The sequence below is a fragment of the Microcaecilia unicolor genome, chromosome 3, assembly GCF_901765095.1.
Source record: "Microcaecilia unicolor chromosome 3, aMicUni1.1, whole genome shotgun sequence".
Lineage (NCBI taxonomy): Eukaryota > Metazoa > Chordata > Amphibia > Gymnophiona > Siphonopidae > Microcaecilia > Microcaecilia unicolor.
The window spans coordinates 487,322,861-487,348,875 of record NC_044033.1 but is presented as its reverse complement, the minus strand read 5'-3'; the positions used below and the strand labels follow the sequence as shown (position 1 = coordinate 487,348,875).

General features: G+C 44.1%; 1 protein-coding gene across 1 annotated transcript in view; it reads left to right on the top strand.

Moving 5' to 3' along the window:
• Positions 1 to 26,015, top strand: part of LCA5 (lebercilin LCA5) — a 124,309-nt gene that overhangs the window by 28,869 nt on the left and 69,425 nt on the right. The window contains exons 4-5 of the mRNA XM_030199065.1: positions 9,909 to 10,438; positions 18,653 to 18,790. Coding sequence (XP_030054925.1) covers positions 9,909 to 10,438; positions 18,653 to 18,790 — 668 coding nt within the window. The remainder of the gene's footprint in view (positions 1 to 9,908; positions 10,439 to 18,652; positions 18,791 to 26,015) is intronic.

The following is a 26,015-nucleotide window of genomic DNA, read 5'->3' as shown; positions in this document are numbered from 1 at the left end:
CTGGAACGAATGAAACGGGCGCTAGCAAGGTTTTCCTGGGAGTGTGTATGTTTGAGAGAGAGAGCCAGAGTGAATGTGCGGGTGTGTGACAGAGTGAGACTGTCTGTGTGACAGTGTGTGTGTGAGAATGAGAGTGTGTGACAGGGCCCCCTCCCCTGTTCCTAATGCCCCTCACCCCTTTTCCTCCCCTCCTTTTCCTCGTCCTTCCCACACTTTGGGTTCCTTAAGGCTTTCAAAAGTCTATGTACCCCCGTGGCCCTAACGCCCAGTATCCGGATACCCCACCGCTTTCCTCCTCACCCCTCCCCCGATGTAATACTTTCATGTCCTTCATTTTTTTTTTAAAGTGTCCTATCTACCCTGTGTACAAATGCCCGGCATTCAGATTGTGTTCCTCTTGTAAATTTTAATTTCTTTCATTCATTCAGAACTTGCCCCCCCTCCCCCCTGAACACTTTAGGTTCCTTCAGTCTTTTAAAACTGTCCTATCTACCCTGTGTGCTAATGGCCAGCATTCAGATTGTTTTTCCTTTCCCAAATGTTCATGTCTTTCAGTCATTCACAACTCCCCCCCCCCCCCCCCCCCCCTTCTCCAGTTTAACACTTTCGGTTCCTTCAGTCTTTTAAACCTCTCCTATCAACCCTGTGTCCTAATGGCCAGCACTCAGATTGTTTTGCTTTGCCAAATTGTCTGTCACTGAGGTCAGTGCTTGCCTGCCTAGCAGACCACTTCCAGCAGGCACGGTCCCAAGCACATCCTGTTGGAGGTGAGAATTATTATATAGGATAATACCTAACATTCTATTTGCTTTCTTAGCCGCCACAGCACACTGAGCAGAAGGTTTCAATATATCATCAACGACGACACCTAGATCCCTTTCTTGGTCTGTGACTCCTAATGTGGAACCTTGCATTAAGTGGTTATAATTCGGGTTTCTCTTTCCCACATGCATCACTTTGCAGTTGTTCACATTAAACGTCATCTAGACCCCCAGTCTCATAACTACTTTGAATAACTTTGTGTCATCAGCAAATTTAATTACCTCACTAATTACTCCAATCTCTAGGTCATTTCTAAATATGTTAAAAAGCAGCAGTCCCTGCACAGACCCCTGGGGAACCCCACTAACTACCCTTCTCCACTGAGAATACTGACCATTTAACCCTACTCTCTGTTTTCTATCCTTTAACCAGTTTTTAATCCACAGTAGGACACTACCTCCTATCCCATGACTCTCCAATTTCCTCTGGAGTCTTTCATGAGGTACTTTGTCAAACACCTTTTGAAAATCCAGACACAATATCAACCGGCTCACCTTTATCCACATGGTTGTTCACCCCTTCAAAGAAATGTAATAGATTGGTGAGGCAAGATTTCTCTTCACTAAATCCATGCTGGCTTTGTCTCATTAATCCATGCTTTTAAATATGCTCTGTAATATAAAGAACAAAATTACAGAGCATATTTAAAAGCATGGATTAATGAGACAAAGCCAGCATGGATTTAGTGAAAAGAAATCTTGCCTCACCAATCTATTACATTTCTTTGAAGGGGTGAACAACCATGTGGATAAAGGTGAGCCGGTTGATATTGTGTCTGGATTTTCAAAAGGTGTTTGACAAAGTACCTCATGAAAGACTCCAGAAAACGGTCTCTACCATTTTGCCCGGCACCGACTTCAGACTCATCGGTCTATAATTTCAGGGATCTCCTCTGGAACCTTTTTAAAAAATCAGTGTTATTGGCCTCCAATCTTCTGGTACCACGCTATAGCTCCAGAAGTTCATTTTTCAGTTCTATCAGTACTCTGGAATGAATACTATCCGGTCCAGGAAATTTGTAGAACTGCCCCATTTTATCCTCCAGGTTTATAGAGAATTCATTCAGTTCCTCCGACTCGGCAGCTTCGAATTTCTGGCACCGGTATGTCTCCCAAATCTTTCTCAGTGAAGACCAAAGCAAAGAATTAATTTAATCTCTCCGCTATGGCTTTCTCTTCCCTGATTGACCCTTGGTCATCTAGCGGTCCAACCAATCCTTTTTCCGGTTTCCTGCTTTTAATATGCCTAAAAATTTTTTTACTATGTGTTTTTGCCTCCAACGCAATCTTTTCTTCAAAGTCCCTCTTTTCCTTCCTTATCAGCGCTTTGCATTTGCCTTAACAGTCCTTATGCTGTTTTCTTATTATTTTCAGTCAGGTCCTTTTCCATTTTCTGAAGGTTTTTTCTTTTAGCTCTAATAGCTTCCTTCACCTCACTTTTTAAACATGCCGGCTGTCGTTTGGTCTTCCTTCCTCCTTGTTTAATACACGGAATATATTTGGCCTGGGCTTCCAGGATGGTATTTTTGAACAGCAGCCACACCTGATGTAAAGTTTTGACCCTCGCAGCCGCTCCTCTAAGGTTTTTTTTTTTCACTGTTCTAATTTTATCATAGTCTTCTTTTTGAAAGTTAAATGCTAACATATTGGATTTCCTGCGTATACTTTCTCCAAAGCTAATATCAAATATGATCATATTATGATCACTGTTATCAAGCAGCCCCATCACCATTACCTCCTGCCTCAGATCATGCGCTCAACTAAGGACTAGGTCTAGAATTTTTCCTTCTCTTGTCGGTTCCTGTACCAGCTGCTCCATAAAGCAGTCCTTAATTTCATCAAGGAATTTTACCTCCCTAGCATGCCCTGATGTTATATTTACCCAGTCAATATCGGGGTAATTGAAATCACCCATTATTATCGTGTTGCCCAGTTTGTTAGCGTCCCTAATTTCCTTTAACATTTCTACAATCCATCTTTTCATCCTGGCCAGGCGGATGGTAGTACACTCCTTTCACTATCCTTTTCCCCTTTACAAATGGAATTTTAATCCATAGGGATTCCAAGATGTGTTTTGTTTCCTGCAGAATTTTCAATCTATTTGATTCCAGGCTCTCCTTAACATACAATGCTACCCCTCCACCAATTCGATCCACCGTATCACTATGATATAATTTGTACCCCGGTATGACAGTGTCCTACTGGTTATCCTCCTTCCACCAGGTCTCAGAGATGCCTATTATATCTCATTTTTCATTTAGTGCAATATATTCTAACTCTCCCATCTTATTTCTTAGGCTTCTGGCATTCGCATATAGACATTTCAAACTGTTTGTTCCTATTTACATCATCATGCTCAGTCCTTGACAGTATTAATTTGCAATCTTTTGTCTGATTTTTATTTAAGGACACCTGATCTACTACGGTCTCATTTGCAACCTCACTATCAGGATACCCTATCTTCCCTGTTTTGGTGATATCTTTGAAAAATGCGCTTTTGAGACTCTGCCTGTCTCTTGGGCCCTTCGCATGGATCAGGGAGCATTTTTGAAAATGCTACCCTGGAAGATCTGTATTTCAGCTTTCTACCTAGGAGCCTAAATTTGGCTTCCAGAACCTGCCGCCCACATTTTCCTATGTCACTGGTACCTACATGTACCAAAACAGCCAGCTCCTCCTCAGCACTATCTAAAATCCTATCTAGGTGACACATGAGGTCTGCCTTTTTCGCACCAGGCAGGCAAGTGACCAAGCAATCCTCGCGTCCACCAGCCACCCAACCATCTACATGCCTAATAATCAAATCACCATCTACAACAGCCGTCCTAACCTTCCATCCTGGACAGAAGCTCCCTCTAAATTGCCCACCAAGAGCATAAGGTTTAGCTCTCAGCGCCCGGATGGATGCTTACACCCATATACAGATACATCTCAGTTATAGGATGTATCTCAGATTTCAAGTAAGGGAACACCATTTCCAGTACCATGTCCTGCCTTCTGGCCTTGGTCTACTCCAAGGGCCTTGCAGTAGTTGCAGCATCGTTATGCAGATTTTGATTGCATGCCTTTCTCTACTTGGATGATTGGCTGGTAAAGAGCACATCAAAGGAGGATGCTTGGTAATCAGTGTGGAGAACTATTAGGGTTCTTAGTCAACTACCCAAAGTCCCATCTCCTCTGTGTCTAGCAATTGGGATTTATTGGAATCGCACTGTTCAAGCTTGAGCATATCTGCCAGAGTCCAAGGTAGATGCTATGCTTAGCTTCACTCATCAGGTTCAGCAAAGCCAGCAAGTCATAGCTTTGCAGATGTTGATGTTATTAGGCCACATGGCCTCTATTGTCCTTGTCATGACCATGGCATGCTTGAGAATGGCCTGTGGACCCTAGTTTCCCAATGGTTTCAGGCACTTAGTCGCCCTTGTGGTGGACAGTTTGGAACAACATCAATCCCCTGGAGCTAAGGGCCATTTGGAATGTTCTAAAGGCTTTCAGAGATCAGTCACTGTACCAAATTATCCTCATTCAAATGGACAGGTTGTGATGTGCTGTGTCAACAAACTGGGAGGCATGGAACAGTATCACTTGTGTCAGGAAGTGGTTGGGATATGTCATAGTGATGCAAAAACAGAAGAACAAATCTTCACAAGGATATAGATTGTAGAACAAAACAGCGAAGTTGACTAAAAAATGGATGACACACCAGATGAAAAATCACTATTGATTGATGAGCAAGGCTCGATACAGCTGTGTTTCGGCCTACAAGGCCTGCATCAGGAGTCTGTTTTCAAAACAGCTTATAAAAACAATGAGTAACATTAAAATACAAGTAAAAAAGACAACATGAATAAAATATAATAGTAAATATTGACATAGTAATAATTAAATAAAAGAAAGGACATTTATAAACAGTTTGTTAAATGGTGTTACAAACGACATCAATATTTGTCTAAAAAGGACGTGTATTGCATCCACAGCTTTAAGTATTTATGTAAATTGCATCATCGGACCTTGGTGCAAAGTAATTTCCAGAAACTTATTATTGGACAATTAAGCACCTCTGAGGCAAAATTTGAAATATAAGAGATATGTTGAGAGACTGTGACAAGCTTGTGAAGTTACTAAGCAATATGGTGAAAAAGCATTGAGAAATAAATCGGGGACTATTAAATCTGTTGGATGTCATATTTGTATGGTCCCTATAAGAGGAAGATATGTTAACTGCTTATATATTAGTGGGATACCTTGGACTTCAAGCATCCTTAGCCTTCTGTCTAGAGCAAACTAAAGCCCATAGACAGTCCACCTAGCTCTTTTAACCCAAACCAGATGGAGGCAGCTGTCAGTAAATCTATTTTATCCAGTTGGCTAGCAGACTGCATCTTCTTCATTTATGTCCAGTAGAGGCCAACCGAAACTGCTTTTTTCAGTTTTAACTGAAACTGTCTGGATTCTTTCAGCCAACACTGAAACTACAACTGAAATTTGTCCTGTTTTCAGCCGAAACCGAAAACTCAAGTTTGGTTATGTGAATGTGAACCACTGAGTGCTACCGGGTATTTTTAGAGCTTGCAGTCTGCATTTCTCTGTTAAACCCACATTCTCCATGCCAGAATATAATAATTAAAATAAGACAATATTTTGCCTTGAAGCAAAATAGCCGTCATACATATGGACCACAGCTAATGAAAACTGAAACTAAAAGTCACAGTGGTTTTTCCATGGCTGACTTTGTGGCACACTCAGAGTGACAGCTGACATCATAACTTCTAAGGAGCTTATTGTCCCAAATTTACAGACTTAAATTCCTGCTAAAATTTTGTACCAAAAACATTTATTTGAAGCACTCTACCATATAAACTATTGTACAAGATCATAACTGCATGACTTGCAATCATGGTACAAAAAAAAATACAAAGAAAACCCCCACCACCATCCCCAGACTACCTTATAATCTGTGGTGGTTAAGTTGTGTAGTCAGGGCAGGAACGATGCCCCAGTCCCAGCAGCTATTTTGAGAGGTGAACTGGAAAGGGCATGAGCAACTGGGGATCGCTCTTGCCCCCAAATACACTCCTAGACCACCAGGGATTGTAAAATATGCTTGGGGAGCCTGTGAATGGGGGAGGGGCAGGTTTCAGGTGGAGGGGCAACTCCTGTTTAGAAGGAGGGGGAGGAAGAGAGGGAGACAAATGGGACAAAGCACAAATTTTTTGCTTCTTCTAAAAACATGTGATTATTCTCAGCCAAAACCAAAACTGGGCAGAAAAGATTTTGGGCCCGTTTTGGTGCCATAGCCCAAACCGAAATTCGGTTGGCCTCTAACACCCAGGCTGGGCTGACTCTGGAGGGTCATGTCATGGCTCACAGTGTCAGAACCTTGCCTTCAGCAGTATCCTACTTGAGGTCAGCTTCTACTGAGGAAATTTGCAGAGCTGCACTGTGGTCTTCTGTTCACACATTCATATCTCACTACTTCTTTGAGCAGGATTCCCTATGCGACAGCTGTTTCATTCAGACAGTACTGCAGAATTTGTTTGTGGTCTAGAAACCGACTTCACCCTCCTAGGCCTGTTTTCTTCTGTTCCAAACTGCACCTTCATTCCAAAGATTTCTATATGAGTTTAGTTTGATTGGTTTCTGGTTGGCCTTGCATATTGCAAGCCTCTATTGTCTTTTTGTTGTTTTCATTGAGGGTCCCTTTTACCAAGATGTGGCAAAAGGGGACCTGCGCTCGCGTCAGTGCGTGTTTTCAACGTGTGCCAAGACCCTCTTTTACCGCAGCTGGTAAAAAAATAGGAGAAGCAGCAGCGGCCGGACAGCGTTACCAGTAGCAGCTATGGATGGCGAGGGGGTTGATGTGCTTGGGGGGGGGGGGAGGGTGTTGATGTGTTTTTGGGGGGGGGAGGGGGGGGCTTGGGTGATGCGCCGAAGGGGTGTTTGAGCGGCGCACTCACAGCTGATTCCCAGGCAGGGGGAGGAGTAGGGAAACACACGGAGCACGTAACCACGGACACAGGCAGCTACTTTAGAACGTTGGTGGTGAGAATTATTATATAGGATGTAAATAAATTTATATTATTTTTATAGCACTATTTGATGTACATAGCACTGTACAATTGTGATAAGTATTCAGGGTCAATATGTTCCTGTACAAAAGAGCTTACAGTCTGAGTGCCTAAGGCAGTGGACGATGACTTCCAAAGGTCACAAGAAGTGTTTATGGTAGAAGTGGGATTTGAACCCAGGTTTCCAATCCATTACTCTAGCCACTTCTCCTTCCTTAGTGTATAGATAGGAGCTAAAAGGATCCATCAGAAATAATGGACAAAAGAGGCTGTTTTGACCATGCATTCACTTTCCAGTATCTTCACTGTGTGACATCATCTCCCGCATACTTGTTCCTACATGCACATATTTCTTTGTCATACACACTTTCTTCTTTCACACAGACACATATACACAATCTGTCACAGAGACCCACTCAAATAAATGCTTTCTCAGACATGGTATCACCCACCTTGTCTTTCTGACTTGTTCACATATTCAATGCATGCTACCTGCATTTAGTGCACTCTCTTCTCTGCTTGAACTCAGGGGAAACATGTTAATTTGTAAAAATGTGTAATTTGTAAAAAAATCTTTAAACTTCATTTTTTTCCCATCAATATCCATTTGCCACAGTTTCATTTAAAGGAGAGAAATCCATCAGTAAGTGCTCTCCATATTACCTGGAAAGTGATAATTTTCAGCATGACTGACAGTGATCATACTAATCATCAGAAGAAAAAAAAACACATGCAGATGGTGGGTGGTTGTTCCCTGTTGGTTTTATTTTATTCCAGATGGTCTTTGCTGACCCCGCCTATTGCGTGTGAACCTCTGTGTTGGTTTTCATACACTGGCAACAGCCCCACTTCACATCCTGAAAGATTCCAGATTCTGATTCTGGACTGGTTGCTATGGTTCCTTCAGCTCTCTTTGGATTGTTTGGGATTGATCGAGGCAGTTGAGACTCTGAAGCTGGGAGGCAATGTATAGCAGCAGCTTTTATTTCACAGTGGTCCACTGAGGACTAAGCAATATGAGAACCTGGAGGTCAGTGTTAAATGTGTTTGTCAAGTGCAAACTCCTGTTCTTTAAAATATCTTTTCTAAAATATCTTATCTGTAAAGGCAGCCAGGGCCTATATTTCAGCTGTAAATATGCAGTAACATATAGCCTGTGAGTACTGTTCTCTTGATTTTTCTCAGCTCTAAACTTAAACTCATGCTGGGGGGGGACTATGGTGAGAGAGAATTCAAGTATGTCAAACCTGCATGAAAACTATGGATTCTGAGAGAGATTTATTTGTTGCATGAAAGAAAGCATATGTGCTCGACCTTCAGGAGCACTGATAAATGGTATCCCATTTTAATGTTACTGACTTGCTGCTCAAATGCTTCTGTACTACCTCTGACTCTCTTAGATGTGGTTGTATTAGCTAGAGTTGCTTCTTAGCTGGCATTGTTTTCAAATGCAACAGTGATAACAAAAACCTTACTGCATCATTAACCTTCACGTAAGTTAAATAGAACTTTTATGTGTTCATTCTTCTGGAAAAGCCTGACTCCCAATTGTGTGTGGTGGTGGTGTTTCTCCATTACATTTTTGATGTGCACAGACCTCTAGATAGTGCTTCTCAACCCTGTTCTGGAGAAACACCTAGGCAGTTGGAATTACAGGATTACCACAATGAATATATGCATGAAAGAGATTTGTATGCAATGTGCTATTGATATATACACATTTAACACCTGCATGTCCATTCTAGTAATCCTGAAACCCCAGCCGCAAGGTGTGTTCAAGTGTTGAGAAGCAGTGTTCTAGAACCTTGGTTTCTTGTCTGTTTTGACTACAGAAGGTGCTGTATTTAAACAACAGAAATGCATACCTGCCAAGTCTCACGCATTTAGCAGGAGACTCCCGCTTTGTTGGGCTATCTCCTGCATTCCTGCCAAAGCGGGAAAGTCTCCCGCTGAGATGACGAATCACTGTTTTTCTCACCACCGCTGCTGCTTCTCCCAATGCAGCAGTGGAAGAAAAACAGCAACAACAACAGAAAAAAACAAGTGTGGGGCCGCAGCAGCCTTCAGGCATGCGCTGTCAGTTCTGCCAGTCCTCTGCCCCCGGAACTCAAGTTGACGTCAGCACAGACCTACACATGCCTGAAGACTGCTGCAGTCCCGCGTTTGTTTGTTTTTTTTGTCACGGCTGATGCAGAGGTTGTATAAAAATAGGAGGGAGATGGGATTAAAGTTGAAGCTAATAGGTTAGTCTCTGTTTCCCCTTCAAAATAAAGCAAGCAAACCTGTGAACTGCTGCATCCACATTGTCATTCTTTATTGTTGGTAGCATTTTTTTTTTATTTAATTTCACTTATATTTTCAAACATGCTGGCTTGTGCAGTATACAGATGTACACAGGGGAAGTATAATAAGGGAATAACTTTTCATAGGTAGAGTAGTAATTTGTTAGAAATTGTAATCAGTGTGTCATTTGGAGGGGCTGCTTATAGGGACACCCTAGCACTGTGCAGAGATTTTTTTTTCTCAAGGTAAAGGGCCTCTAAAACAGACATCATGTTATGAGAATCAGGTGTTAAACATTCAGAGTTTCTATGTATGTATTATTTATTTATTTACTTTGTTATATCATTTATATCCCACATTAAACATGAATTGGGTTGAAACCTGGGAGCATTTAAATTTTTTTCCTATGCCTACATCAAAAGAAAAAGATGACCTGAGGCAGAGTGGATGGAGCCAAGGTAGAGTGGATGTGGCTGGGGCATGTTCTAAAATCTCCCTCTCAAAAATTGGGACCCCTTGGCAGCTCTGGAAAAGAGGTGTATTCCTTCTTTGCCAGTTGCAAGGGAGACCCAGTACACACTTAATAGCATTCAGAACCAAAGAAACTTAGCGTTCTCTAACTTTGATTTCTAAAAATAAAATCTTAGGTATGCAAACTGTACTGAAATGGTTTTCAGATTGTAGGTGCAATAAAAGGTTTTCTTCTTCCCCATCCCCACCTCCCTTTTTTTTTTAGGCATTAGGAAAGTGGGCCCTACGCATCCATCAAATAAAAGAGGAACACGATGGGGATTTCGGTCCCAGAGCCTCAACAAGGATCCTCCTGCAAAGGACATGGATTTTGTAACAAAAAGGGTTCTGTCGGCCCGTCTGCTGAAAATCAACGAGCTCCGCAATGAGTTAACTGACGTCCAGATCAAACTTGAGGAGCTGCAAAAGGAGAATAAAACCCTGAAAAGATTGCAGTTCAGGCAGGAGAAAGCCCTCAATAAATTTGAAGACACTGAGAATGAGGTCTCTCAACTGCTATCTCGGCACAGCAATGAGATTCGGATCTTGAGAGATCGCTTGAGGAAATCTCAGGAGCGGGAACGGACCACTGCGGCAAAGCTGAAGGACACAGAAGATGAGCTATACCGTACAAAGAACTCTCTACAAAGGCTAAAAAAACTTTCTGAAGATAAGCACTTAGCTGAGCGGGACGAACTGGCAAGAAAATTGGTGCAGGCAGAGGGCCAGCTGGATAACAATGAGAGGAGAATGAAGGTGAAGCTCTCATTTATATGCTTTTTAAAATTTGAAAGGAAGACCTGTAATGTGATTTGTGGCACACATTATGCAGATTCCTCTGGAACCCAGTTCTTCGATGCTCTGGAACCAGTAAGCAAGTATCACTGTTGTGCAATGGCTGGGACTCTGAACACTGCCACTACAGTGTTTATAGTCTCTTCTGGCATGGGGATCAGTTGAGCTGGCCTTTACATTTTCAAAGGTATTTTAATAATAAACACCTGATTTGCCTTTTATGTTACTTTAGCCCAGAGTATAGCTATTTACCTGTAAATTGCAAGTGTTCTGATCTTAAAAAGGGAAAAAAGAGTGTCCATAGATAATTGGTACTGTTAATTTATATTTGCATGTAAATCATATCAGCTCAGTATTGTGTCAGCCATCTTCTCCTGTGACTTTACTCAACTTTTGATTACCTTTGGTGGGTGTAGCCTTTTTTCATAGCATTTATTTTAAATGTTGACTGCCACAATCAGGCAGCAACAAGAATTGCCCAGGTACTGACAGTGTTCAGTGCTATCACCTAGAAAGTCATCCACATAACTTAGGACAGCCATTTTTTTTCTTTTTAGCCAACTAAAAAACTTAGAATGGCAATATCGATAACCAACACTGAATATTGCCAATCTCTGGGTAACTCCTGGCTCCTTCCCCGGACCACACCAACAATATCTGGATAGTCTGTATAGAGATTTTCAGCAGCACTATCTGGATAATGCCACTCAAAGTCCTGGTATGAACCCATTAAACATTACTTATCTGGGTAACAGCACCTGTCACCAGTTTTTAAATTACAAAAAAATTTAAACATATTTATGGTTGTTAAAACCACAGAGGAGGCTGGAAGAAGCTGTGGTCTCCTTACGTAGCCTAATAGAATCCTGCTGTGATACTTACTGTTTGAAATGTCCCACCTCCCTAAAACAAAGTTGAAATTACAGTACTGATGTTGCAGAGGTAGAAGCAGCCTTCCACACGATGGATACATCAAGATTAAAAAAAAAAAAAAAGATAACTTCCCACATAAAAATTGGTATTGAAATAGAAATGTGTGAATTTAACAAGCTCAAATGAAAGCTATGGCAAAAAGTTAGGAAATGGGAGGGTTTTCAAGTTTATTTAAAACTTTCTATCCTGCCTGTGGGAAAAACCATTGAGGTGGCTTACAGTCTAAATTTAAAAGTAGAAATTAAGACAAGACCAGGAACAATAGGAAAGAAGGTAGAACTACAATATAGATAGGAAAGGAGGGAGGGTTAGAACATCAAGGTATGTGCATTTGTTTTCAAATTTGTTTTCGGAACCATTGCAATCCCAAAAAAACAAACGTTCTTCAATCAATAGAAAAAGTGTCCTTAAAAAGAGGTTTTTAAATCAGACATGTGGAGGTGTCAGAAATGTTCTGCAGAAATAGTTTCTGTTAAGTCTTGAGTGTATATGTAGAGGCTTATTTTAGACAGAACGTAGAAATCTGAATTGAAATCCCCAGGTTGGGACGTATACAGTACTGTAGTATTTTAGAATAGGATTTGGTGATGTAGAGCCTGGTCTAAAATACATGCAGGAATGGATGTATATGCACTAAGGATGGGCTGCCGTTTGAAACGAATGTTGTCATCCTGTAATAGTGTGCCCTCTTCTTAAAGAGTGTTCCCTATGTGCACATAGAGCACACTGTGTCCTGATAGGATACACATACACAAGGGCTCACACCTGTGTGATAGTTTGTGCATGCATCTTATCAGGCAAAGAGGGTGCACTATTAACAGTATTTGTTCAGACTGAAGAAAAATTCCAAACAAAAACAACATGAAAATTTTTCTGGTTGCCCATTCCTTGTATGTACCAGTTATGTTTGGGAGCAGCATCTGTTTTACAAAGATGAATGTGGATAACAGCAACTGAGGAAACACAGCTATATATACATCTGTTGGCACATACACATGTATATAGGTATTTCAAAACCTATTTGTGTTTGTGCCTGCACATAGATGGGTATGTCTGCCATTTAGAAACCTACAAGTCTGTTTCTTCAAGCTGTCGCAGAGCCCAGTATCATTTTCCCGGTATCTCTCTATATAAAACGCACCTCCAACGTTCTAATGAAGCCAGAAGGACGCCTGAAACCGGAAGATGTAGTTGTGTAGATCGCTTTTTCCCCATGAGTGTCTGCCCCGCCCTCGCATCACAACGTGATGACATTGAAGGTGGAGCACTGACACTCACCGAAAGCTTCATTACAACGCTGGAGGTGCGAGGAGGAGTGGCGAAAGGGACAAGGCACAGGGGCGGAGGCAGAGCTAGACAGAAAAACAGAGCATCGCGACCAGTACAACAACACGGGTACGGGCACGGGCACAGGGGCGGAGGCATAGCTAAAAGAAAAACAGAGCATCGCGAGCAATAGAAGAACCCGGGTAAGAGCGAACGGGAACGTTTCACTGAAACTGGGAGAAAGCGAGGGAGGAAAGCAGCCTGAACGTGGGAGGGAGGGAGCGAGCCAGCCTGAACGTGGGAGGGAGGGAGGCAGGCAGGCAGGCAGCCTGAACATGGGAGGGAGGGAGGGAGCCAGCCAGCCAGCCTGAACGTGGGAGTGGGAGGGAGGGAGGGGGGGGCCACGACCCTGAAAGGCGGAGGGATGGGGGGCCACGACCCTGAAAGGCGGAAGGAGGAGGGGCCACGACCCTGAAGCTGGGAGGGGAAGGAAGGGGGGAGAGAAGACAGGGGGGAGGGGGAAGGAGGGCGGGAGACGGAGGGGGGGCCCTGCGGCACACTCTCATTCTTTCTCTCACACACACACTCTCATTCTCACACAGACAGTCTCACTCTGTCTCACACGCACGCACGCACATTCACTCTGTCTCTCTCACACAGTCACTCTCGCACACACTCCGAGGAAAACCTTGCTAGCACCCGTTTCATTTGTCTCATAAACGGGCCTTTTTTTACTAGTTGTACCATATTGCCTAATAGTGAACTAGTTCATAGTGCCTTGTTTTACCCAAGTGCTAGAGGCTTATGAATGTTTTCTGTTCCCTTTCAGTTTATTAATTAGTGTTCCTTTTTATGTTGCTCATTCAAGCAAGTTGGGCCTTTTTTTATTTTCTGTTTTGCTCATGTGATGATGATTTTATCAGTTCGCATATTTGAAGGTCGTTCTCATCTGGAAACAAACAGCCATCCCTAATAAGTGTGTGACCCTTGAATTCTTTTATAACAATATTAGGAATAAAACCTACCCTGCTGCATTTTACCAGATTGTAGTTTGTCCAACAAATGCTGTAGATACTTTTATATATTATTTGACTCCAATACATGAGTTTATAAATTCTGGCATTTTCTGCCTTTCCTTTTGGTTTATGCTGATTCATCTTGAGCACTGGGTAAGGCATTTCTCTCTATGGAAAGTTGTTACACACATATAATCTGATCACTTTCTTCCTGGATGGACTGCGCACTGGTAACCTAGAGCTCATGAAAACAGAGAATCTGAGAAGCAGATAAGAACCCTAGAGGCCCATCAAGTCTACTTACATTTTGACCTAGTATATTGTCTGTGATACCAGATGATCACGGTTATTTCTTTATATTCATTCCTTCACATCTAAAGATATTTTGTAGTTATTCCATGCTTTCTTGAATTCTAGTACTATTTATATATATTAGGGCGGGCAACAAATTTTAATAGCGATTAATCACATTAAATATATATTCTATTACGCAGCTTCCCACTATTTCAGAACCTGGGGGATAGTTGGGTCCATCAACCAGCACTAAGAGAACTGAAAACTAAGCTGAGACATTCTCTTTTGGCTTCCAATCCAGCTCCTCAGAAATTTCTATCTCAAGCAGGTGGGTGGGCACAGTTTTCAGCCTCTGGTTCTGAGTGACTTGTTCTTGGTCCATTTGATCAGCTGGTTCCCATTTGAGCTTTATAGGTGGCTTGAGTCTGCAGAGTCATGTCTGGAGGTCTTCAGATCCCTGTGTTTGGTGACTCGTGAATTTATTTCTTCCTTCCTTTCACCTCTCTCCCCCCCCCCCGTTTCCTTTGGAGCTCTCCTTTTCCAGCACATTAACCTTAACAAAAAAAAAGGAAAAGAGGTTTACTGGAGAGTGTGGGACAGAGCATCAGTCCTGATTCTTTTTCATCTGCGGTAAGATTTGTGGAGAGCGTGAGCTTGGGGGTAGCAGCCGGCAGTGGTAAGTCCAATCTTTTAAGGATCATCATTTGATCCTTCCAGGCCCTTATGTCGCTCATTTAGAGTGCACAGTCAGAGTGCTTTTTTCTGTATGCCTCCTGCTGTATGGGACTCGCTTCCTTTGACATTTAGAGGAGCATGTTGGCAACTCTGTTTGGGGCATTGAGCAGTGGATGCAGCATCAAAGTCACATCTAGTTAAATTGCTCTTTCGGGGCAAGTGGCTGTTTTGGAGAAGATTTTAGTAACTTGGTGAAAGAACTGGGAGTAAACTAAGCCACAGTGATTGTCGGAGGATAAGCTGAAATCCTCGGGTTGTCCATCTTCAGGGGGCTCTCAGTCTCAATTTTGAGACGGCAGATGGTACTGGCCTGGTTGTCAGCAATATGGTCAGAAGTCCCACTTTCAGGCACACCAATCTCCTTTTCATGTGGACAGTAATTCTTCATCTTGGTCAGTTAGAGCACCCAGTGCCTCCCGAGCTTTGCAGTGATGCAAGGCTGGTATACTCTTCTCTTCCTCCAATTGGAGGACATCTTCAGAAATTTTGGAAGGTGTGGGTCAAAATCACATCAGACCAGTGGGTTCTGGATATTGTTACAGAAGATTACAAGTTGTTCTCCTGCCCGGTTGCGCCTCTCTTCTTGAAGTCTCCTTATCAAAAGGGAATCAAGGTGGTCAAAATTCAAGGTTCAGGTCACTGTAGATTCCTTGCTGATGCTCCGGACCATTGTTCCAGTTCCCCAGGCCAAACTAGGGACAAGGCAGATACTCTACTTCTTTGTTCCAAAGAAGGAAGAAACCTTTCGTCTGGGCTTAGATCTCAAAGGTCTAAACTGCTGCCTCTGAATGTCATGCTTTCACATGGAAACACTAAGCAGTCGTAGCATCAGTTCAAACAGGAGAATTTCTCACTGCCTTTTATCTCAAGGAGTTGTACTTGTATATACCCATATGGCCGCTGCATCAGAGGTATCTACGTTATGCAGTGCTGGACTGTCACTTCCAGTTCAGGGCTTTACACTTTGGTCTCTTCACGGCACCAAGAACATTTACCAAGATTACGGTTGTGGTGGCCTTCCTTCAGCGCCATGAAATCAGAGTTCACCTGTATCTTGACGACTGGTTCATTCATGTGTTTTCTTATTCAGACAGCATTGCGATGACGGACAAAGTTGTCTGTTTTCTGTGGTCATTGGGTGGGTGATCAGTTTCAAGAAAAGCAGACTAACTCCATCATAGATGCTGGGAGTATCTGGATCTTCTACACAGGAAGAGAGAGGATCTTCCTCACAGAATGCAGGAGGTCGAAGCTGGTTCATCAGATTTGTCTTCTCAGTCAAGGCAGGCTCAGGGTCTGGGACTACGTCCAGGTTATGGAGTCATTTATGGCGGCAATGGAAGTGGTGCCATGGACAAGGGCTCGAATGCAGCTGTTACAAGAGTCTCTTCTCGGTCGCTGCTCTTGGGTGTCACAGAAGTATGGCCTTCATCTTCCTTGGATTCTAGTGACAAAAATGGAAAACCAAACTGCTCAAGTTCTTCAGCTGTTGGAAAGAACTGGGCTCGGTGGGGATCGATGCCCTACTGTAGCCCTGGCCGGAGATAAATGTACTGTATATGTCTTCCCTCCTTGGCCCATGGTAGGACACGTGTTAAAGGATCACATTGCACCAGGGTCAAATAATTCTCATAGCACTGGATTTGCCGTGGTATGCAGACCTGATTCTGCTTCTGGACAGAGATCCTCTCTACCTTGCCCAGGTACACGGCTTACTGAAGCAAGGTCCAATGTTCATGGATGATTTGTGCCCCTTTGGTCTTACAGCTTGGCCATTGAAAGGGCTTGTTTGAGAGCCCTGATTCGGTCATTGCTATCTTGCTTCAGGCTCAGAAACGCTCTACAGCCACAGTGTATGCGAGGGTGTGTAGGATGTTCGAGGGCTAGTGTTCTGAGTGTGGACTTTCTCCCTTCTCTGCTCATATTGCTCATATCCTAGCATTTCTCTAGGCTGGCCTTCAGAAAGGATTGTCATTGGCTTCTTTAAAAGTTTAGGTTGTGGCTTTGGCTTGTTTCAGGGGCTGACTACAGAAGATGTCTCTTGCGGCTCACCCAGATATTGTTTGATTCTTATGGGGAGTGGGCCACTTGCAACCTTCCTTTCATAGTCCGTGTTCAGAGTGGAACCTTAATTTAGTCCTTTAGGCTCTTCAGAAGCCTCCTTTTGTGGCACTGCAGAAGGCCTTGTTGAAAGATCTCCCAGAAACTAAAGACAGCATTCTTGGTGGATATTGCAGTGGCACATAGGGTTTTGGCGCTTCATGCTCTCTTGTTAGGATCCCTTTCTCCATTTTTCAGAGGCAGAGGTCTCTTTGTGCAAGGTTCTTTCCTGCCTTCTGAAAATGGTGTCATCATTTAATCTCAGCCAATCTGTGGAGCTTCCATCCTTTTGCAGAGAGGTCAAAGAGGCTCAGTATTCTTCCTTGAAGCTTCTTGAAGTGTGTAGAGTTCTCATTAGATATCTGGAAGTTGCATATGAGTTTCACAAATCAGACAGACTCTTTGTGCTTTTTGGTAAAGAGAGGCTTGGCCTCATGGTTTCCATGCCAACAGTTGCAAGATGGCTGGAGGAGACTATCGCATCAGCTTATTTGCATATGGGGAAGCAGGCTCCTTAGGCCTCGTGGGCTCATTCTACAAGGTGTACAGCACATCCTGGGCGGAGACTACTGTACTGTCTCCGGTGGATATTTGCATGGTGGCAATGCTGCGTACCTTTGCCAAGCACTATGGGGTGGATGTTGATGCATATTCAGAAGTCAGTTTTGGGGCTTCAGTCCTTAGGGCAGCAGTGCCAGGATCCCACCCACTCTAAGGCTTGCTTTTAAACATCCCACAGGTTCTGGAAAAATGGGAAGCTAAGTAATAGAAGGAGAAATTAGGTCTTACCAGATAATTTTCTTTTAATTAGTTCTTTCCGCTATTCCAGAGGCCCACCCAAGGTTTCTGAGATGTTTAGTTGGTGCGAAGTAATGGGTCAGATAACGACTGTCATCTTGCATGGTGCTTGCTGCATATCTCTTGTTCTCTACAAGTTGTCCAGAGATAAGAGAGGTCCACATGTTTGCTTGTCTGCTTAGTGTTAGTTTAGTGAGTTGTTTAAGGTTGTTGTGTTTATTCTTTCCTTACTGCTTGTCTACATAAATACTGGATGCCAGGAGAGATATTTCTCACCTCAGTTTTCTGTTCTCTCCACCTGCTGGTTGATTGACACAACTATCCCACAGGTTTTGGAATAGTGAAAAGGACTAATGGAAAAAAAATTATCAGATAAGACCAAATTTCTCCATAATGTGTGTGTGTGTGTGTGTATATATATATGTATATTTATTTAACACATTTATACCCCACATTTTCCCACTAGTTGTAGGCTCAATGTGGCTTACACAATACCGTAGTGCAGGCTACAGTTCAGTAAAATACAATTAAACAATGTAATAATAAGATAGTAATTGTATATGCAACGTATAAAACAACAGAGATAATAAAGTCCATGAATTTTGCTGTAACAAAGAAGTAAGTTAGGTTGAGTCTGGAAGGTAAGCCTTCTTGAACAGGGTGGTGGTCTTCAGTAATTTCCTGAAATTTAGATGGTTCAGAATTGATCTTAAGATTTTGGGTAGTGCATTCCATAGCTGTGTGCCTATGAAGGAGAAGCTGGATGCGTAGGTAGATTTGTATTTAAGGCCATTGCAATCTGGATAATGTAAATTTAGGAAGGATAGGGAAAAGCAGGAACTTTTTAAAATTATTTCTATTTTGGAAAAACATATACAAACCAATGATTTCCACACAGTGGGTTTTGCCTTTCAAAAAAGGCTCTTTGATATTCTTGTTTGATCACTGAATTGTGTTTCTTCTCACTTTGTAATAACCTTGTTCTAACAGCTATTTTGTTTGTCTACGTTTTGACCATTTTTTTAAAATCCAGGATCTGCAAAGAAACCTGGAGCTCAGTAATAGCAGTTTCCAGAGGCATCTGCTTACGGAGAGGAAGAAGGCACATGAGATTATGGACGAAAATAAAACTCTCCAAGAGGAGCTCCATCGACTAACCCAGAAGTTAAAGGTAAAATCTCCAAATCTAAGGCACATTCAAGGAACTTTTATAATGGAAGCTGAGATGATAGTACAAAAGAAACAGGTAGAAAAACTACAAAAGCTCTGTCATGGCTAGTAACTAGCATCATGAATGCAATTTTATAACTGTACCTATGGGAACAGTACACTCATACTTTTATATCATCTGAGTGAATTTATGCACATATATTTTAACCTTGTCTATGTTTTTGTGAATATATTTTCTCCGAAGAGCAAGTAGGAGAGCACTTACCACTGTTGGGTGATGTCATCCAACACAGTCCCAGCACTGACACAAACCAGCATTCTGATTATTCCAGAAGTTTTTGGCAGCTGTGCCTTCCCATCCACCTTGATCGTGCGGGACCAGCAGTCTATTTTTTTTCACAGAGCAGACCTGTGTTTTTTGGCTCTCAGCACGGTTGGACTTTTTCCTTTGTCCCTTCCCTTATAGTTTTCTAGCCTGAGTATGTGGGACCTTCTCCCTTTTTCTTCTGTTTTTATTTCTCCTCATTGGTTTTCTTGGCTTTGCTGGCCTTTTTAAGTTTTATTTATTTTTGGCATGGCTATTTTTGCCCTTATTCTCTTAAAACTCCTAATAGTTTAAAAAATAATCACTGTGCAGCAAGGTCATCTCTGTGACTGATGCTCACAGTTGGTGCTTGCCATGTGTTGAACCTGACCACCAAGCGTCTACCTGGAAGCTCTGTTCTAAAATGCACAAAAGTACCCAAAAGATTTGTGAGGCTGTGTGCAAGAATCTTTTTGGCGCTAGCTACTAAGCAGGGCCGGTCTTAGCAAGTGCGGGGCCCTATGCAGACCAATCTGATGGGGCCCCATCCTAGCCCCGCTCCCACCCTAGCTCCAGGGCCGGCCACCCCTCCCTTCGAGCTCCAGGGTGGCTCCCCAGCTCCCTCCCTCCCTCCCAGCTCCAAGGCCTCCCGGCCTCCCACCCAGCTACAAGGCCTCCCGGCCTCCCACCCAGCTACAAGGCCGGTCTCTCTCTCTCTCCCTCCCACCCACCAGCTCCAAGGCCCCCTTCCCTCCCAGCTCCAAGGCCTGTTTCTCTCTCTCTCTCTCTCTCCCTCCTACCCACCCATCTCCAAGGCCCCCCTCCCTCTGAATTTTAAAAGTTACCTCGTCGTCGACGTTGGAGCGGCCAGCAGGTAGCAGCAACAGTGAAAAGCGTGCGAGCTGCTGGGTGGCCCTTCGGGAGTATTCCTTTCCCTCGTTCAGCTCTGGTCCCGCTCTCGTTTTGAGGGCAGGACCAGAGCTGAGTGAGGGAAAGGAAGGCTCCCGAAGCGCCGCCCAGCAGCTCGCATGCTTTTCACTGCTGCTGCTACCTGCCGGCCGCTCCGACGTCGACGACGAGGTAACTTAAAATTCAGAGGGCGGGGGGACTGGAGCTTGGGTGGCCGGGGCGGGGCGACTTCAGGCACCGCGCGGGGCCCCCTTGAGCGCGAGGCCCTATGTGGTCGCCTCGGTCGCCTCGCCCTAAGACCGGCCCTGCTACTAAGTGTGGATACAAACAGTGGATAGGTTTGACTCTTCCAATTTAAAAATAAAGGTGGAGGAAAAGACCTCAGAAGTCTGAGGCAAAGCAACCCAGACCCATTCTCCCACCTGCCCCAGGCATGGACCCATTTTCCCTCCTGCCCCCTTGTCAGACCCCAGTTCTAGCTTCAGACCCCTTCTCCCATCTGAGCTCCTCCACCCCTCCCCAATCCCCTTTTCCGCTCTGAGCACCCCTCTCCAATCCCCTTCTCCCCTCTGAGCTCCCCCTCTCCCATCTGAGTTCCCCCAACCCGGTCCCATCCCCCCTCTGTCGAGAGCCAACAGAGCCCTCTTCTCCTGCCACCACCCTGCCTTTTTAAAAAAAAAATCCATGCAGCGGCGCAGGCAGCGCCTCACGTCTGCCCTGTGTGTGCTGTGAAAGGAGAAAATCGCCTCGCTGGCGTCGGGCCTTCCCTCGCTATGTCCCGCCCTCGAGGAAATAGGAAGTTACCTCAGAAGAGGGCGGGACACAGCGAGGGAAGGCCCGATGCCAGCGAGGCAATTTTCTCCTTTCACAACACAAGCAGGGCAGACGTGAGGCACTGCCTGCGTCGCTGCATGGATTTAAAAAAAAAAAGGCAGGGTGGTGGCAGGAGACGAGAGTTGTCTGCTCTCGACGGACCGCCCCGCCCTTGCAACGCCACTGCTGATTGTAGGATGGTATGTATTGAAGGAATTGTAAAATTGTTTCAGAGTTTCTTCCCCCTCAGTCAAGCATTACTATGACAATCTGACAGAGTGGGAGGATGGGGGTGGGTAGGAGGTATGCATGGGGACATCAAAGCATATCATTGATATTCTAACAAGATGGGTGTGGATAGGTGAGGGGTGGGGTGATCAACCGAGACATACAGCTTTATGGTTTATAATGGGCTAGGAACCCCAGATCCTTGTTAAGTCCTTTCTGTTGGGTGTTAAAATATTCAATCATTCTGACTTCAAAGGTCTTACGTTCTTGTATGGTTTTAAAGTTACCTTTCAGTTTCTCACTGTGAAATCACTGGTACAGTGTCCTGGTTCTGTGAAGTGTTGTCCCACCGGGGTGGGGGCCCTACTGGCTGTATTGTTCATGTGATGTCTATGTAAATTGAATCTTGTCTTAAGCATCTGGCCTGTTTTCTCCAATATAGCATCCTTCATTACATTTTTTACACTGAATGATATATACCACATTGGAAGATGAGCAAGTCCCCATGCATACTTCCTACCCACCCCCATCCTCCCACCCTGTCAGACTGTCATAGTAATGCTTGAATGTTTTCACTTATATACACTGTCAGCACATTTGCTTATTTCCGATCTGACGAAGAAGGGCAACCTTCGAAAGCTAATCAAGAAATGTATTAAGTTATGTCCAATAAAAAAGGTATCATCTTATTTTCTTTTCCATGTTTTATTTTGTTTGATTTCTATTGATAACCTTAAGAGTGGACTAACATGGCTACCACACTCCTCTTCCACCTCAGTCCAAATCATAAAAATGTCATTGATGTACCGGTAGTATTTTAGTGGTTTGGTCTGGTATGTATTCAGAAATGTCTCTTCCAGCTCAGCCATAAAGAGGTTGGCATATTGGGGTGCTGTCCTGGTGCCCATCGCAGTGCCCATTATTTGTAGATAGATTCACTGTTAAAGTGGAAATAGTTGTGAGTTAAAATTAATTTGATTAGTTTTGTAATGGTTTCTGGTGAGTATTGATGGTCCAGTGTGGATGTTTTTAGGAGTTTCTCACATACACCTATGCCGTCCGCATGTGGAATGTTGCTGTATAGTGATTCTACATCCATTGTGACCAGAAGGGTACTTGGTGGTAATTGCTTGATATGTTTCAATTTATTCAGAAAGTCTGTGGTGTCTTTTATGAAGCTGTTTGTTTTGTGCATGAGAGGTTTCACAATTCCCTTTATGAGTCCAGATATTTCCTCCGTGAGTGTGCCACTACCCGATATGATTGGTCTGCCAGGGTTTCCAGGTTTGTGGATTTTGGGTGGCATGTAGAATGTGCCCACAGAAGGCTGGTTTGGTATGAGTTTCTTCAGATGTGGCTGTACTTGTTTAGGAAATGTTCTGATCAGGTCTTTCAGCTGCTTTGTATAATCCTGTGTGGGATCCTCAGTTAGTGTCCTGTAGTATGTATTGTCTAAGAGCTGTCTCTGCCCTTCTTCAATGTATTTTTCTGTGTCCATAATCACCACTGAGCCTCCTTTGTCTGCAGGTTTGATGATAATGTGTGGGTTAGCACGTATAAACCATAACATTGTACTGCTTTGTCACCCTCCTGTCTCCATGCGTATCCCCCTGTCCCTCTTCCTGTCCAGTGGATCCAGCTTCTGCCTATTTTCTTCATCCATGTGCAGTTTTTCTCCTCTCTTACTTTTCCCTTATCTCATCTCCTTCCTCTCTCTTCTCTTCTCTTCCCTCCATCCATGTCCAGCATTTCTTCTCTCCCCTCCATCCATGTGCATCTCCTTCCTCTGTCTTCCCTTCCCTCCATCCATGTCCAGCATTTCTTCTCTCCCCTCCATCCATGTGCATCTCCTTCCTCTGTCTTCCCTTCCCTCCATCCATGTCCAGCATTTCTTCTCTCCCCTCCATCCATGTGCATCTCCTTCCTCTGTCTTCCCTTCCCTCCATCCATGTGCATCTCCTTCCTCTGTCTTCCCTCCCCTCCATCCATGTCCAGCATTTCTTCTCTCCCCTCCATCCATGTGCATCTCCTTCCTCTGTCTTCCCTCCCCTCCATCCATGTCCAGCATTTCTTCTCTCCCCTCCATCCATGTGCATCTCCTTCCTCTGTCTTCCCTCCCCTCCATCCATGTCCAGCATTTCTTCTCTCCCCTCCATCCATGTGCATCTCCTTCCTCTGTCTTCCCTCCCCTCCATCCATGTCCAGCATTTCTTCTCTCCCCTCCATCCATGTGCATCTCCTTCCTCTGTCTTCCCTCCCCTCCATCCATGTCCAGCATTTCTTCTCTCCCCTCCATCCATGTGCATCTCCTTCCTCTGTCTTCCCTCCCCTCCATCCATGTCCAACAATTCTCTCCCTTCTCTCCCTGCCCTCCCCTCCATCCACCCATGTCCAGCAACCCTCCTCTCTCCACTGCCCTCCCCTCCATCCACCCATGTCCAGCAACCCTCCTCTCTCCACTGCCCTTCCCTCCATCCATGTCCAACAACCCTCCTCTCTCCACTGCCCTTCCCTCCATCCATGTCCAGCAACTCTTCTTCCCTCCATCCACCTATATCCAGCAACTCTCCACTCCCCTCCCCTCCATCCACCTATGTCCAGCAACTCCCCTGCCCTCCATCCATCTATCCATCCATATCTAGCAATTCTCCTCTCTCCCCTGCTGCCCCCCTCCATCCATCCATATCCAGCAATTCTCCTCTCTCCCCTGCCCTCCCCTCCATGTCCAGCAATTTCTCCTCTCTCCCTGGGCCCTGCCCTCCCATCCATGTCCATCGATGCTCCTCTCTCCCTTGCTGCCCTCCATCCATCCATATCCAGCAATTCTCCTCTCTCCCCTGTCCTCCCCTCCATGTCCAGCAATTTCTCCTCTCTCCCTACTACTACTACTACTACAAATCATTTTTACAGCGCTACCAGTCTCCCTGAGCCCTGTCCTCCCATCGATGCTCTTCTCTCCCCAGCACCCCTCCATCCATCCATATCCAGCAATTCTCCTCTCTCCCCTGCCCTTCCCTCCATGTCCAGCAATTTCTCTTCTCTCCCTGTGCCCTGCCATCCCATCCATGTCCATCGATCAATGCTCCTCTCTCCCCTGCCCTCCCACTCCCATGTCCACCTGCCCGCCCTTTTCTCTGGTTTAAATCTTGTATTTAAATTTACCTCCGACGTCGCAGCATCAGTGAAAGCGCTGCCCGACATCTCTAGCCTTCCCTTCGCTCGTTTGTTCCCTCTCAGTGTCCCGCCCTCACAAGGAAATGATGTCAGAAGAAGGCGGGACACTGAGAGAGAATGAACGAGCGAAGGGAAGGCTAGAGAAGTCGGGCTGCGCTTTCACTGATGCGCAGCTGCTGCTATGTCAGAGGTAAATTTAAATGCAAAATTTAAATCCCCCAGGGTGGCGCAGGTACCGGCGGAGGAAACTGAGGGCTGGGCTGCTGTCGGGGTCCGGGAGCTGAGGTAAGCGGCGGCGGTGGTAAGCATGGCGCAGCGGTGCCCTCCAGAGGTCGGCGCCCCCCTGCCATGCTTACCTCGCTTACCGGGTTGGGCCGGCCCTGAGTACTAACAAAACATGTTTAAATAATTCAGTTGAAAATCATCCAGGTGTTATTTATTATTCTGAATTCTCAGTCCTGAGGATCTAACTAATGTGTAAATAATTTTTAGTCACTTCTTCTAAGCTTCACTCACTATTGGGAATTGGAGTAGGTCAGTCATTGCTGAGCTTTATCAGAAATCCCTTGGAGGGATTATAAGTGAAGTATTGATACAGCTACAAGTAATTTTTTTGTTAAAGAAAAGTTGTGGCCATAATAAAATTACATGGCATTTATTCCAGAAGTTTAAATAGCAAAAAATATATATTAAGACAAAACAAAGGGAGAACCTGGTATGCAACCAAAATAGGAAGAACAGTGTTTATTTTAAAGGCTATGGAGGCAATTCTGTATCTTGGCACCAAAATGTAAGCACCACAGTGGGGGCATACTTAGTGCCAATTCTATAAAGGCTTCATGGTGCACCTAAGCTGTTATAGAATACTAGTGCACAAATCTCTTTTTAAAAAATCCCAGCAAACATACTACTTATGTGCAATAACAATCTTTTAGTTTTTATGGACCTTAGCGTTGACTCTCTTCACATGAACACTTTCCACTCGTGGCTCACCTGCCTCCTCATCTGTCCCTTTATACTCAAAATAGCTCATATTTTTAATATTCTAACTTATTTAATTCTTTCCAAAATATCAAATTGAATAACTTAGCCAAACCAAAGACATATGCCATGTTTCGCTTAACACTGCCTAAGGGTGTAGTCCAGTAGCACAGGATTTGGCGCAGTGCATGGAACACAGATAATTGCCAAGTGCTACTGGACCACACCCTGAGGCAGCGTTAAGTGAAACACAGTGCACGTCAGTGGTTTGGCATCTGGGTCCTGCACTTTGTAAAGCTTAGTTATTCAATTTGGAAAGTGTTAACCAAGTTAAAATTAAATATTAAAAATATGATCTATTTTGTGTATAAAGGGACCGATGAGGAGGCAGGTGAGCCATAAATGGAAAGTGCTCATGAGAAAAGAGTTGCTGCTGAGGTCCAAAAAATTTTAAAGATTTGGGGATTTGTCTCTTATTATTGTTGAGCTTTGATAAGTTGAATGTATTATTAATAATTCTCAAAGTTTTTTAGGAAAATGAAAAAAAAAAACCAAACTAAAGATTATTCTCCGAGGACAAGCAGGCTGCTTGTTCTCACTGATGGGTGACGTCCACGGCAGCCCCTCCAATCGGAACACTTTCTAGCAAAGTCCTTTGCTAGTCCTCGCGCGCCGATGTGCTGGACTTTTTTTTTTTTTAGAGATTTGTATGCTGTTTCTCCTCATAGAAGATTGACTGTTTTAATAGACTACTAGTGCACCATTTCCATGGCTGGTGTAAGTTGGCACACCTAGGTGCACTATACAATGCACACAA